Source organism: Oryzias melastigma, linkage group LG2 (genome assembly GCF_002922805.2).
Source record: "Oryzias melastigma strain HK-1 linkage group LG2, ASM292280v2, whole genome shotgun sequence".
NCBI lineage: Eukaryota > Metazoa > Chordata > Actinopteri > Beloniformes > Adrianichthyidae > Oryzias > Oryzias melastigma.
Genome location: NC_050513.1, coordinates 9,726,305 through 9,738,342, shown reverse-complemented (window position 1 = coordinate 9,738,342; position 12,038 = coordinate 9,726,305). Strand labels below are relative to the sequence as shown.

Here is a 12,038-nt window from a genome sequence, read left to right as displayed (position 1 = left end):
TTGACTAATATCGTTTTTAATATCGTTATCGCACAAAATGAAAAAAGCGATATCGCAATATGAAAATTCCCATATCGCCCAGGCCTAGATAGAGGGGTGTAATAAATTCACTTTTCTCATGATTTTTTGTTTCAATTGTGTAACAAACAGTTTAAGTGCGAATTGTTGCATCCCTACTAACCTTTATTCATAAATATATATATTTTACTTGTCAAATTTTGTGACTTTTTGTTTGTGGTCGCCTAACATCTGAATACTGAGGGGCCTGTAGGAACTGTATCAACTAAACTATTATTTCCATCCTGGTACCTTTCAGTGCATCAGTTTAAGGTGGTATGATCCTATTTTGACATCACCTTGTTGCCCCAGTAAACGACAGTCACAAATGAGGCTTTTCTCCCTCCAGTATCTTGAAATAGCTCAGCTAAAACATTAAAAAACGACTTTAGAAAACTAGTGAAAGGGTGCTCATTCCTCAGTCAAGATCAGATTTATGGAGCGCGTCTTCCTCCACACCCACTCCCATCCCTAATGAAGTGAGGAAGAGAGGGAGTCTAAAGAAAGAAAGGAGAAAAAAAAAGGGCCGGACTTCCCTCCAGTTTCTGCAAGCTGAGCCAAACTTTAGGGACTCCTGTCAGAGCCAGACAGTCCTAACTTTTGGAACAGCGATGCTGCTGCTGCTTCTCATCATGTTATGAGCATTGGGTGATCAGAAGACTGCCAGCCACTTGAAGAAGATCCTTTACATGGAACCAAGTTTTGAATGAAGAATCCCTCATTTTTTCTTCCCTGCACTGCTTTCCTAATTCTCCTGCATACATTTTGAGGAATCAGCAGCACCGTAAGGTAAGTTATGCATTATTGATTTCTCACATCTTAAAGATTCTTTTCTTTAAAAACAAAATACAGCTTTTTCTCACCTAAAAGGCAGTTAAAACAATCTTTTGGTTCAGTCCTCTCAGGGAAATCATGGACCCCTTTCTGCACTGGCTCCTGCTCTTTTGGGGACTTCAAGGTCTGCTGGCACAAGATTATGAAGACGAGGTTGTAAAGCCCAAGAAAAGAGTCAAACTACAGTCACCTAATTCCATATCACAAAACGGGAGATGTAAGTTGGACACTTGAGAAAAGTTTGGAAGGGTTTGCTTAAAAACTTGGGATTTCTGCAGGTATAGAAAAGTTTATAAAAAAAAGTAGAAATATAATCCCCAACGAGGACATTGCTGGAGGATGCAGTCCAATTGGACTGATCGTATCTCTCAGGTCCTTTCAGAGCAATCCATCTCCCATGTGTCCGCTCAGCACTCTGTTACTCAAATGTTTAATTCACTCAGACTCCTGTTTCCCCAGGCCTTTTCTGTCTCTGACATATTTCTCTGAAGATTAATGTCACATATCCGAAGCCTATATTAGATCTTGGACCTCCTTCCAACAATTGACAGTTTATGCGGCAAACCCAGTTGCTTTCATTTTATCTTCCAAACGGAGTGTCACGTTTATTAAGCTATTGCAATTTTCCAAGGGGAAAATACGGATCAGCGCTTAAGCTATTAATGCCTCACCTTTTCGTCTTTTTAAAGGCCCCCCTGATGATCATTTTTCCCCTGAACTCATAAAAACCTGTCGGCTGAGGGACCTTTTTATTTGTTGGAACAATTAGCAAGGAGCTAAGAAAGAGAGTTCTACAAAAAAAATTAAAGAAATTAGTTACTTTTAAACATTTACTGATATTGATACATTAAGAATGAATTAAGGCTTTAAAAAAAGTTATTTTTTTTCCTTTTTTGGGGAAGAATTTTAGCATAACTATCATGCTACGTACACAACAGGTAAGTGACGTGCGTTCAAGACCGCACATGAATACAGAGAAGAGTTGTATTTTTTGGCTTTGCTCATTCTTTAGAAAGAAACCGGTAGAACAGAACTGAAATAAAGTCTGTGTCTGCCTCCAAGTACAGTAAATGCAAGGCAGAGACACTTGATTGGATGGAAGCAAGACCAAATCAGTACGAACCCTCTTGTCTGTGATTGGCCGTTTGGTGACACAAACGTCAACTCAGAGCTGAGAATGCAAAATAAAAGACAACGCGTCTGAAAACAATCGTCACAAAAGCAAAAATGTACTTTGAAAGCAAACTTTTAATATCTCCATTTGCAACTAATGAAGTTCTGATTTTAAAGCAGAAAGTTTGGTTTGCATGGTTTCAAAACTGTGACTCCTGTTCTTAATGTAGTGACACAAATATTACTTCATAAAGTGTCTTTACCTTATACTACTACCTACTGTTGGAGGAGGCTTGGTGCAAATTGTCGTTGCACCGCAACGACACACAGCTCTATTCAGATTTATGAAAGACTTGGTGTCGTATTCTTTGTTTCCACTGAGCGGTCCAGTACAGTATGGTTCGATAGTTCGAGCATTTCCATTGTAAAATGGACCCATTAAACAGTACCGGACCGTACCTCTTGGGGTGGTCCCCCATCGGTTGTGGGTCCGTTGAAAAATGGAATGGAACGGTTGGGGCAGAAAATGTTGATGACATTAAAAAGCACCAATATAGTGCTAAGCTGTCGTTTTCAACGTTTTCCTCGGCCGCCTGCAATCTTCTTTTAAACAGCATTGAACATAGCATTACTGAGACATATAAGTTAACATTTGCAGAGAATGCTTTAGAGAGCTTTCAAATGTATAATAATTCTCAAAATGTTTGGGATTGTGAAACGGACAAGAACAAAGCTTCAGTTGGGTGGATGCTGAAGGATGTTTTTGTTAATGGACAGATTCATTAGCAATAGTGAAAGAGAGAAATTCACAAAATGTATTTTAAGCTGAAATGTGGTTAGAAGAAGTAAATCTTGGAAAAACAAGCTTTCATGTGAATTGAACGTTCAAACGTCTAAGCCAGACCCTCATTCTCCTCAGCTGTCCTGGACGATGACTGCAGGGTGGAGTTGGCTTTTCTGATCGACAGCTCTGAGAGCGCCAAAGATAACCATGCCCAGGAGAAGCGCTTCGTCATTGACGTGATGGACCGCCTGGAAGGTGTCCGGCTGCAGACGGGCCGTGGACTCAACTCTCGAGCTGCTCTACTACAGTACAGCAGCCATGTTGTCATAGAGCAGACCTTTAGCTCTTGGAGGGGCATTGAAGACTTCAAGGCCAAAGTGGATCCCATGGCTTACATCGGCCACGGCACCTACACGACCTACGCGATCACTAACCTCACCCGCATATACTTTGACGAGTCGAGCGTCAAGAGCATCAAGGTGGCCGTCCTGCTCTTTGATGGCATCTCGCACCCCAGGAACCCAGACATATTTGCCGCCTTGACAGATGCAAAGAACCAGGGAATACGCTTCTTCACGATAGGGATCACGCCCGAAGCCAACGAGCCCGCCAACATCGCTCAGCTGCAGCGCATCGCTAGCTCTCCATCTGCCCGCTATCTACACAACCTGCAGGACGCAGCCATTGTTGAAAAAGTCATCCGAGAGATTGTAAGTATAGACATTTATTTGTATATTACTTGCCAAACCTCAACTTATCGTCTTACCGCATTGGTATTGTGTACTTCAACTCTGTGTAGACACTTTTCAAAGTAGAAAAACCTGGGGAGATCATATAATCCCTCTTAATACAGTTTCATTAGAGGCTTCACGTGATGACAGGTTTTGGTGTGCATGCTCAGGCATGCACAAAATAACCCAAAGTCGTTGAAGAGCATTTCTCTGGCCCTAAAGGTTCTTGTGAAATTGCTTGTATGTTTGTTAATTGCCTTTTACCTCGGGGTAGAAGTTTATGGTTCTGAAGCTTCAAAAAGTGATTATGTAGACAGACGTTTTTTCAAATGTTGGTGTCTTTAGCTCCTTCGTGCACCCTATAATTACTTCCCTTGTTTCTCTTGTTGATGCCTCTTAGTGCGACGATTTCTTGGCTTATTGAATCCCTTTCATACACCTGCTGCTATAGTAACAGGCCCGCTCGAAAAAGCTCATCTCAAATCAACGGCTGATCAGAGAATGTGGTGTATCATGGAAGTCATCAAAGGCAAAGTTAGCCTTAATTTCCAACTTTTACAAGTAAATAAATTCATTAATTACCGTATGTGGTGCGGAGCAACATCCTGGATGCACCCACAGACTTCTGCTTGGAACATGTGCTTCAAATTAAACCTCTTTGTGGGAAAATCATGCGCTACAATCCAGATCGAAGAGGCAAGCACGCAACATCATCCAAAAAAAAAAAAAAATTCCTCAACCTCAGACTCAAGCTTTACTGTTGACACAAGTGTTATGCATCCCCAAAGTGATAGATGAAAAACTTTATGGAAAGCTTGTGCTCTGGCTTCCAGAGTACAGTCTCTGACATACCACATTCTAGTGGCATGCAAGAGCCCAGGAGCAGCAAGGATCAGACTTTCATCTCATTTCCTTGTTCAGGCAGCATCTGTATGTCATAAGCATGCACCCGCCTGTGTAGAAACGTCTTTAATCTCCGCAGTCTGCATTAAACTGCTGCATACAACTCCTTTAGGGGAAGGCATGTGTCGCGGTGCGCCTTCATACCTGTCTGAGCTACAGAAACATGAGCTGGATACACAGTGAGGGTATTTTATAAAGAAATGCATGTGGTTTGTTTTAAGCAACAGTTGTGAACCCTGAACCTTTTCACTGAAAGTGTCTTTAGCTTTAAAGAAACTGCAATGAGAGGAAGAGCAGTATGTGCAGTCAAGTGGGTCTGATGGTTTTTAACTCACAAAGCTTCAAAGAAACTTCTGTGCAATCAGTAAAAGAAAGAAAAAAGGTATGTTTAGTAAAATGTTTGATTTGGACTACTGTTGAAAACAGTTTAGAATAATTAGAGAAGTTCTGGATAAACAAGTGGTGCCCGAAAGACCACTTAAGGGGTAACCAAACCCTAAATCAACTTTTTTCTATAAATGGGGTTTTAAAAGTGCTGTTTGTTGCCAAATTTTCGACAACTTATAGTAAACTTGTTTAATTCCTGAAATTATAGTCAAAAACTGACTTTTACAGGTTGAAACGAGGTATTACAGTTGAATTTTGTGATTGGTCAACTGGTTTAAGTGCCAAAAGTTTGACATCATCATGCTCTGAGCTCCAGTATAAAACCCCTGCGCATCTTTGATTTTGTAACTGTTGGCTATCGTTGTGCTAGCTTTAGCATGTTTCGTAGGTGTATTGCCTTCAGTTGCCAAAAATCTACTGGCTTAGACAAATTTCCAGTGGACTTGGAGATTAGGGAACAGTGTTTGAGTGTAATTGGCATTATTTCCAGCAAACTGTCCGGGTGATGGATTTGCAATTAACGTTTCACTCGGGATTGTTTGTTTAATAGGTTAGCCTTAATTAGTTATGATGCTAGTAGCATTTCACCACTCTCAGACACAGGCCCTCTTTGCTGACGGACATTGCAAAAGCAGCATCTGGACCAGATGAAAAATCCTCAACCTCCTCAAAGTTCTGTGGAGAAACTTGTATCACTTTGCAGGGTTGGTACAACTTTCCATATTGAATACCCACCGTACATTTCATAAAGCTAACCTAGCTGTCAGTCATAGAACAGAATAGACACCTCCGCTACCCAGCCCCGCCCCTTTTTGTCTTTTTTCAAATCGGCCTTCTACTGCCCTGTTTGGTTACCCTTTAAGCTCATATTTTATGTTTTTTCCAAAACTGTTTAGATTTGACAAACTTGTTTGCTTCACATCTTAATTTTTAATCACAGCTACCCTTTATGACTGGATGCAGGCTGTCAAAAAACTGCCTCACAAATGGGCGGTTCAAATTATCAAGGTTGTAGAGTGCTCTGTGAAATCGTAGATTGTATAACACGCTAGAGTATGTAAGGGTGAAGGAGAGACACAGGCATGTCGTATGGATTTTTCATTTTTTCATCCTCCCCCAAATCTCTGAGCAAGAGGTCTGTGTATGCTAGTACTTTTAATGCACTGCTCACGTTAAAAGTGCGCACCTCTTGAGCGATCCTGTTGTGCCGCTTAACTGTCAGAGTTTATTAAATTAGATTATCCAAGTGTAGTTTGTGTTGGCATTATTTGGGGGTCCTTGCATATGACATGCACATTCCACGCAACCTTTTCTACCTTACTTGAGACTGCTATCTTTACAAGTATGTTATGATACACTTCATCATTAAAATCATACATTCCATTTTCATGACGTCCCTTGAAGTGGCCTTACAAACCTCAGGGCAACTGCAAGGAACACCTGCGCTCCCATTAACATGCGGCTCCTTTTCTCTACGACCCTCTACAGGTTAAGAGAACCCAAACACTTTCAGCACCCATATGCCCCAGAATCTTATTTTATTAAATATTCTTAGTGGAAATATCGCTGCAAAGTTAGCATGCTATAAGCCTGTTACATCAGCTGTTACAGCAAAGTAGCTTACTTTTTTTCAACTAATTTATGAACATAAACAGATTATAATTAGTAAAACCGTTTAAAATACAATAAGTGATTAAGATGAATTATTTAGCATTTTGTGCTGTTGTGTGTGATGGACTGACTCATGCTCCTAGCTGAATTCCTCACAATTTCAGCATTTAATAAACTAAGCTATCATATGTTAATCCTAATTATAGAGTGAGAATCTTCTACTGGCTCTATTGATGCCAAAATGTGTAGAAAGTGGTTTTATAGAATTACGTCAAAGTTGCTGTAAACCAGAAGTCACTCTCATCCACATGTACTGGTCCTGGCCATCTCTCAGGAGGTTCTGGATTGAGGTGTTCCAAACCTTATCCTATACTGTACTTCAGCCAAACCCTCTCACTGCTCTGTTTGGGATTGTGAGGGAGAAGTTGTCTCTAAATAAAAACGACAAGCTCTGTCCTTTGTCTCCCCCCTGGTCAGTCATGCCGTTCTTTTTAGGTGGAAGGATGCTGTCCCTCCAACCCACAACAGTGGCTGACTGATATTATGTCATGTTTACAACTTGAAACGGATTACCAAGTAACGAATTACTGTAATTGAATTACTTTTTTCAATAACAGAGGAACGTAGCAAATTACAATTCAAATTTTGGTAATAAATTACAGTTACTGGACTACAGAAAGCCTTGTTACTCCCTGACTTAGGTTTTGTAGGCTCTGACTTTTCTTTTTTTTAAATGAAACAGAGAAAACAAAAGTAACCTGCGCATACATGCACACACACTACTGCAGAGTTGGGGACCATAGATGTAATTTTTCACATTGCTGCCTGATTTATAAGGAAGTCAAGTTATGTCTTGAACCATGTTCATACTTTGTACGAGGCCATAGGATCTTGTTGATGCTGTTTTTCCCTTGAGAATTTCTACATGAAGTGAATTACTTTTTAAAATAAGTAATGAGTAAAGTAGTTTCCAGTAAAGTAATAATCAGTTACTTTTTTAAAGTAATTTACCCACTACACACTGGTAATCAGGATGTCTCACCATATCGAACATAAATCAATCTCGAACTATGTACCAGCGTGTTAGCGCCTTTTATTATTTGGCTGGCAGTGACTGGGGGGAGGGGAGAGGATGTGTTTGTTATTGCTGTTATTTGGCATTTATCAGTGTATGTTCTGTACACAAGAAAATTCAAATAAACAGATTTTGAACATAAAGTTGCTGTAAACGTTTAAAATGTTGCGTAGCATTGGATGGAGAAGGTTCACCAAATACTGAGTATGTTTGGTGTGGAGCTTTGTGGAGGACCCATATTATGCACAAACTTAAGGGTGTATTCAGACTGGATACATGCGGTTTGCTTAAAATGAACCAGAGTTAATTTCCCCCAATATTTTTTAACATACTCTCAGTCTAAATATACCCAAGTTGGACCAGGAGCCGCTCTCAGACCCATCTATTGAGGTGATATTGGTTAAATTCCAGTCGGACTCAGCTCTGGTTCACTGAGTTTTTCTTGGACTGAAAAGGCTCTGTGCTTGGCGTGGAACAACTGAACCAAAACCGCCACTGTAGCTGGTCATTACGTGATGTCAAAAGAGTAGGAACGAAGCAATAAATGAGACAAAAAAGCTAATTAAAATTTGGTTGGATGAATTTGGTAAAGTAATTAAGTAAGTAATTAAAGCAACTTTTAACATGATACACATTGCTTCTTACACTGTTTTCTTAACAATTTATAGGTCATAAACACTTTTCAGCATACCTTCTTAGCCATCACCTCCTCAGTAACCGTCTTGCAGCATGCCTTCGTTGTACCAAAGCAGCAGTAAAAAGTGTTGATATGTGTGATGTTAGAAATTGGCCAACGGAATCTAAAGTTTGAATAAGTGAATTATCCCTAAAAGGATGGCAAAGCTTAGGACCTTCGTTATTCTTTCTCTCATTGGTTTCTTGGCCAATGACTGAAGAGATCTTGAGTCACGTGGTTTTGTTTACAAGCTTTGGGTTGAAACAGAAATGCCCGGTTGAAAGGCAATCTGAATACAGACCAAACACAAGGTTAAAGACTCAATCCGGACCGAATTAAATCGAGTTGATCCAGAACAACAAACTTTTCCAGTCTACACATGACAAAAAGCAAACCATGTACTAAAATATGACAAACCAAGACCCTGAAAACATGATGGCACACACGGTTAATGACGTAAACTTAATGGCCGAAAGTACTTTACAGTCCCATTCACCCATGCACACACACACAGTCACAAACTAATGACTGTTCCGTTGTCAAACATGATACCAACCTGTAACCACCAGGAGCAAATTGGGGTTCAGTGTCTTGCCCAAGAACACTTTGACACATAGATAGTGGGATCCTGAGATCTTCTAATCAGAGGTTGACCGCTCTACCTCTGCACCACAGTATACAATGACAAACAGAAAACCCTGGAAATAACGATGTGTTGCATCGTCCCTACAACCATCCCTCTTTGTCTACACCTGTACCCCCATCTTTATGAACACAAGATGCCAATCAACCAACAACAAGCAATCACAATACTAGAAACTAGTTAACCCTAATGATCAGCATGATGCACAAGCCTGATAGAAAGTCAAGAAATAGTGAATAAAAGTGAGTGAAGAGGCAAACTGATTAGTGCAAATTGGCATGTCAATCTCCACAAGAAGAGATGAGGAAATAGAAAAGATGTACAAGGCAGATGTAGCACACCACCTAAATTGACAAGAAGCAACCTTGCTTAACATTTTCCACAGAATACAATAACTACCCAGACATTCCTCCTTTCTCTCCAACACATCAATTTAACCACCAAACCCACAAACACAGAGCAGTAGCAGGAACATCGAGTGCATCAATCGACTTCCTCCAACAAATTAGCAGCGTTACTCAAAGAGACAAGTTAGTCTAAACTATTAGCTTTGAGTTGTGCTGCCGAAATGAATTCCAAATGGTGCAGTAAATCTACCATCCTCCTGATGTTGTTGTTTTTCTGCCCCGCAGGTGGCGCTGGCAGATGAAGGGGTAAGTCCTCCAGGCTTCAACTCATATTTGCCGTTGTTTATCGTCACGGTTTAACTCTATTTTTTCCCCCTGTTTCTGAAGTGTCCCGTGCCTCAGAGCCAGTGTGCCTGTGAGAAAGGCGAGAAGGGACCTGCCGGCCCTGCTGTGAGTATGCACCCCCGCATTCTGGATGTTTATTGTTCCCCAATCACCTTTTTTTATGGGTACAATGTTGCTTCCGATCATCATTTTTCACAACTTTAACTGCTCTACTTTGGTAGCCTTTTCCCTATTTGTCGCATTTATTTTATAATCACTTACCTCTATTGGGTCATATGAAACCAAATCCCTTGTTGAAAGTCACAAAAGACAAACCACCTCATTTGAGTTGCAAAATACCTCTAAAATTGTAGGGTTCAAGGCGTTTTAGTAATTTCTGTCCTTTTTAAAAGCCCCACTCCTCTGCTGCAGTGAAAGTAATGAGAATGCCTCACATTTTTCTTGTGGTTTCTTGAGAGCAGGCCTAAACGTATATTTACATGTAAAGAGAGCACCGGCGTGTCTGCTGTTGGAGCCTCGTCCCAGGACACATGTTCAGCAGATAAAAACATTACATGCAGGACTTTGTTTGCCTGCCAAACATGTCGCGGTTCGCCCACGCCTTTCATTGCATGGACAAGGTCAGCACAAATCGGACAAAGTTGATCGGCTTTGAAGTTTCCTCTCGAGACGAGAACAGAGTAATTACCCCGCCGAAACCCCGGAGCTCAGCTGGTTCACATCAGCGACACTGACAAAAGCGATATGTGCATAATGGAGACATGGAGAAGCTAAAACTCTGAAGATAAGAGGCACAGTTCAAAGTTTGAAAAACAAGACGTTTGTTCATTTAAGCTGGCATGCAAACTGCTTTAAGCACTTCTGACTCATCTGCTACCAGACTTCCACCTTCATACAGAGCTGATCCGTCTTTCCTCCAACAAAGTCGAGCCTAAAGCAGCTATAAATGCATAAATATTTGAAATGTTGAATTTAAAATTCACTACGTTGTTTGGATTTTTATTTGGATACAATAAAAAGTATACGAATGCAAACTTTTAGAGAAGAAATCAATCTGAGTTGGTTGGTAAAGGTTTTTACTAGGGCTGTCAGATTTGTCGCGTTAAAAACGCATTAATCTGACATGTGCTTGACGCCGACAATTTTTTTGACGCATTAATCGCAGGCTTTCTCATACGTGCCTTTCCATACCGCGCGCGCGGGCGTCCCGCCCTTTAATTCACCGGCTGCTCTCACTAGATCACGGGCGGGTCTCCAACCTCCGAGCTGCGAGCTAAACCGGCCGGCGCTAGGACCTAGAGAGCTCCTGCATCCTAACCCGGCTCCGGTTCGCGTCCAGTACCACGTCTGGTGGTACCGGCTCGCGTCCGGCGCTGCGGACCCCCGACGTTCCGAACAGCAAGCGCACCGGGGGAGGTTTTAAATGTTCTGGAGGTTTAAGCGTAATCCAACCCCAGCATAGCGGTCTGTCTGCCGGCATATTCATCACGTGAGCTCCGCTGAGCTGCAGCCAGAGAAGGGGGCGACAGTAACAGACTGTCAAACTATCTACAGAGTATCCCGCTTTTCTCAGTCTTTAATGTTTTAAAAAACAAAAGTTCATTGGAAATGATAAATCTCTATTTCATTTATTACTGCAGTTCAGCAGAGGAGGAAAAAAATTGGTCCTGACAAAAAATGAACATGAAAGTGTTATGGAAATGTTATTTTTGATGTTTTTTATTTTATTTTACTGAACGTTGATTGAAGTTTTGAATTTAAAATGCCCTTCACTTGCACTTGGGCTTTTGTTAGGCATTTTATGTTACAGCCTTTTATTGTTAAGGAAGTTTATCTCAATATAATGTTACAAAATAAAGTATTTCTGATGAAAACTATAAATTTTACCATTCTTGTTTTCATAATTAATGTAGAACTGCTAAATTTCACGAACCACACATTTTTTTCCTTAAAAAAAGGCCACATGTAAATTTGCGATTAATCGCGAGTTAACTCAGGACAAAATGCGATTAATCGCGATTAAAATTTTTAATCGCCTGACAGCTCTAGTTTTTACGCAATTTTTTTGTAATTTTATTGAAAAATGACTTCTTATATTGAACTTTCGAATGGAAAACAGGCAGGACAAACAAGCTGAAGAATGGCATGTGGAATCAAAGGAAAGCAGAAAACTTGATTTTCACTTAACAAAAACTTAAAGTTTTTCATGTACAATCTAGAGGTCTAAAATAAAACAAAATGGAGAAAACATTGAATGTATGTTCAGTTCAGATAGCACGACTAATAAAATTCAAACCAAATTTACAAAAAAATGTTTTTACTCTTCCACTTGGAGTAAAGAAAAGGAAAAGTAGTTTAAATATTTTGGGGTCTCGTTCATGAGTGATGGAAAACAGAGCGTGAGATCGACAGGCGGATTGGAGTAGCGATTTTGCGGTTGCTGTACTGGTCTGTTGTGCTGAGCCAGAAAGCACAGCTCTCAATTTATCTGTCGATCTTCGTTCCAGTACTCACCTATGGTCATGAGCTCTG

The 12,038-nt window shown here is 40.6% G+C and overlaps 1 protein-coding gene across 3 annotated transcripts in view; it reads left to right on the top strand.

The window, feature by feature from the left end:
- Positions 1–47: 47 nt before the first annotated feature.
- The window catches only part of LOC112160106 (collagen alpha-1(XXVIII) chain), a gene marked incomplete at its 3' end in the record, with an annotated part of 45,282 nt that continues 33,291 nt past the window's right edge, over positions 48–12,038 (top strand). Inside the window, 5 exon segments of one of the 3 annotated variants that reach the window (XM_024294476.1) lie at positions 48–846; positions 954–1,108; positions 2,924–3,498; positions 9,447–9,467; positions 9,549–9,611. In XM_024294476.1, coding sequence (XP_024150244.1) covers positions 970–1,108; positions 2,924–3,498; positions 9,447–9,467; positions 9,549–9,611 — 798 coding nt within the window. 3 annotated transcript variants of the gene reach the window in all.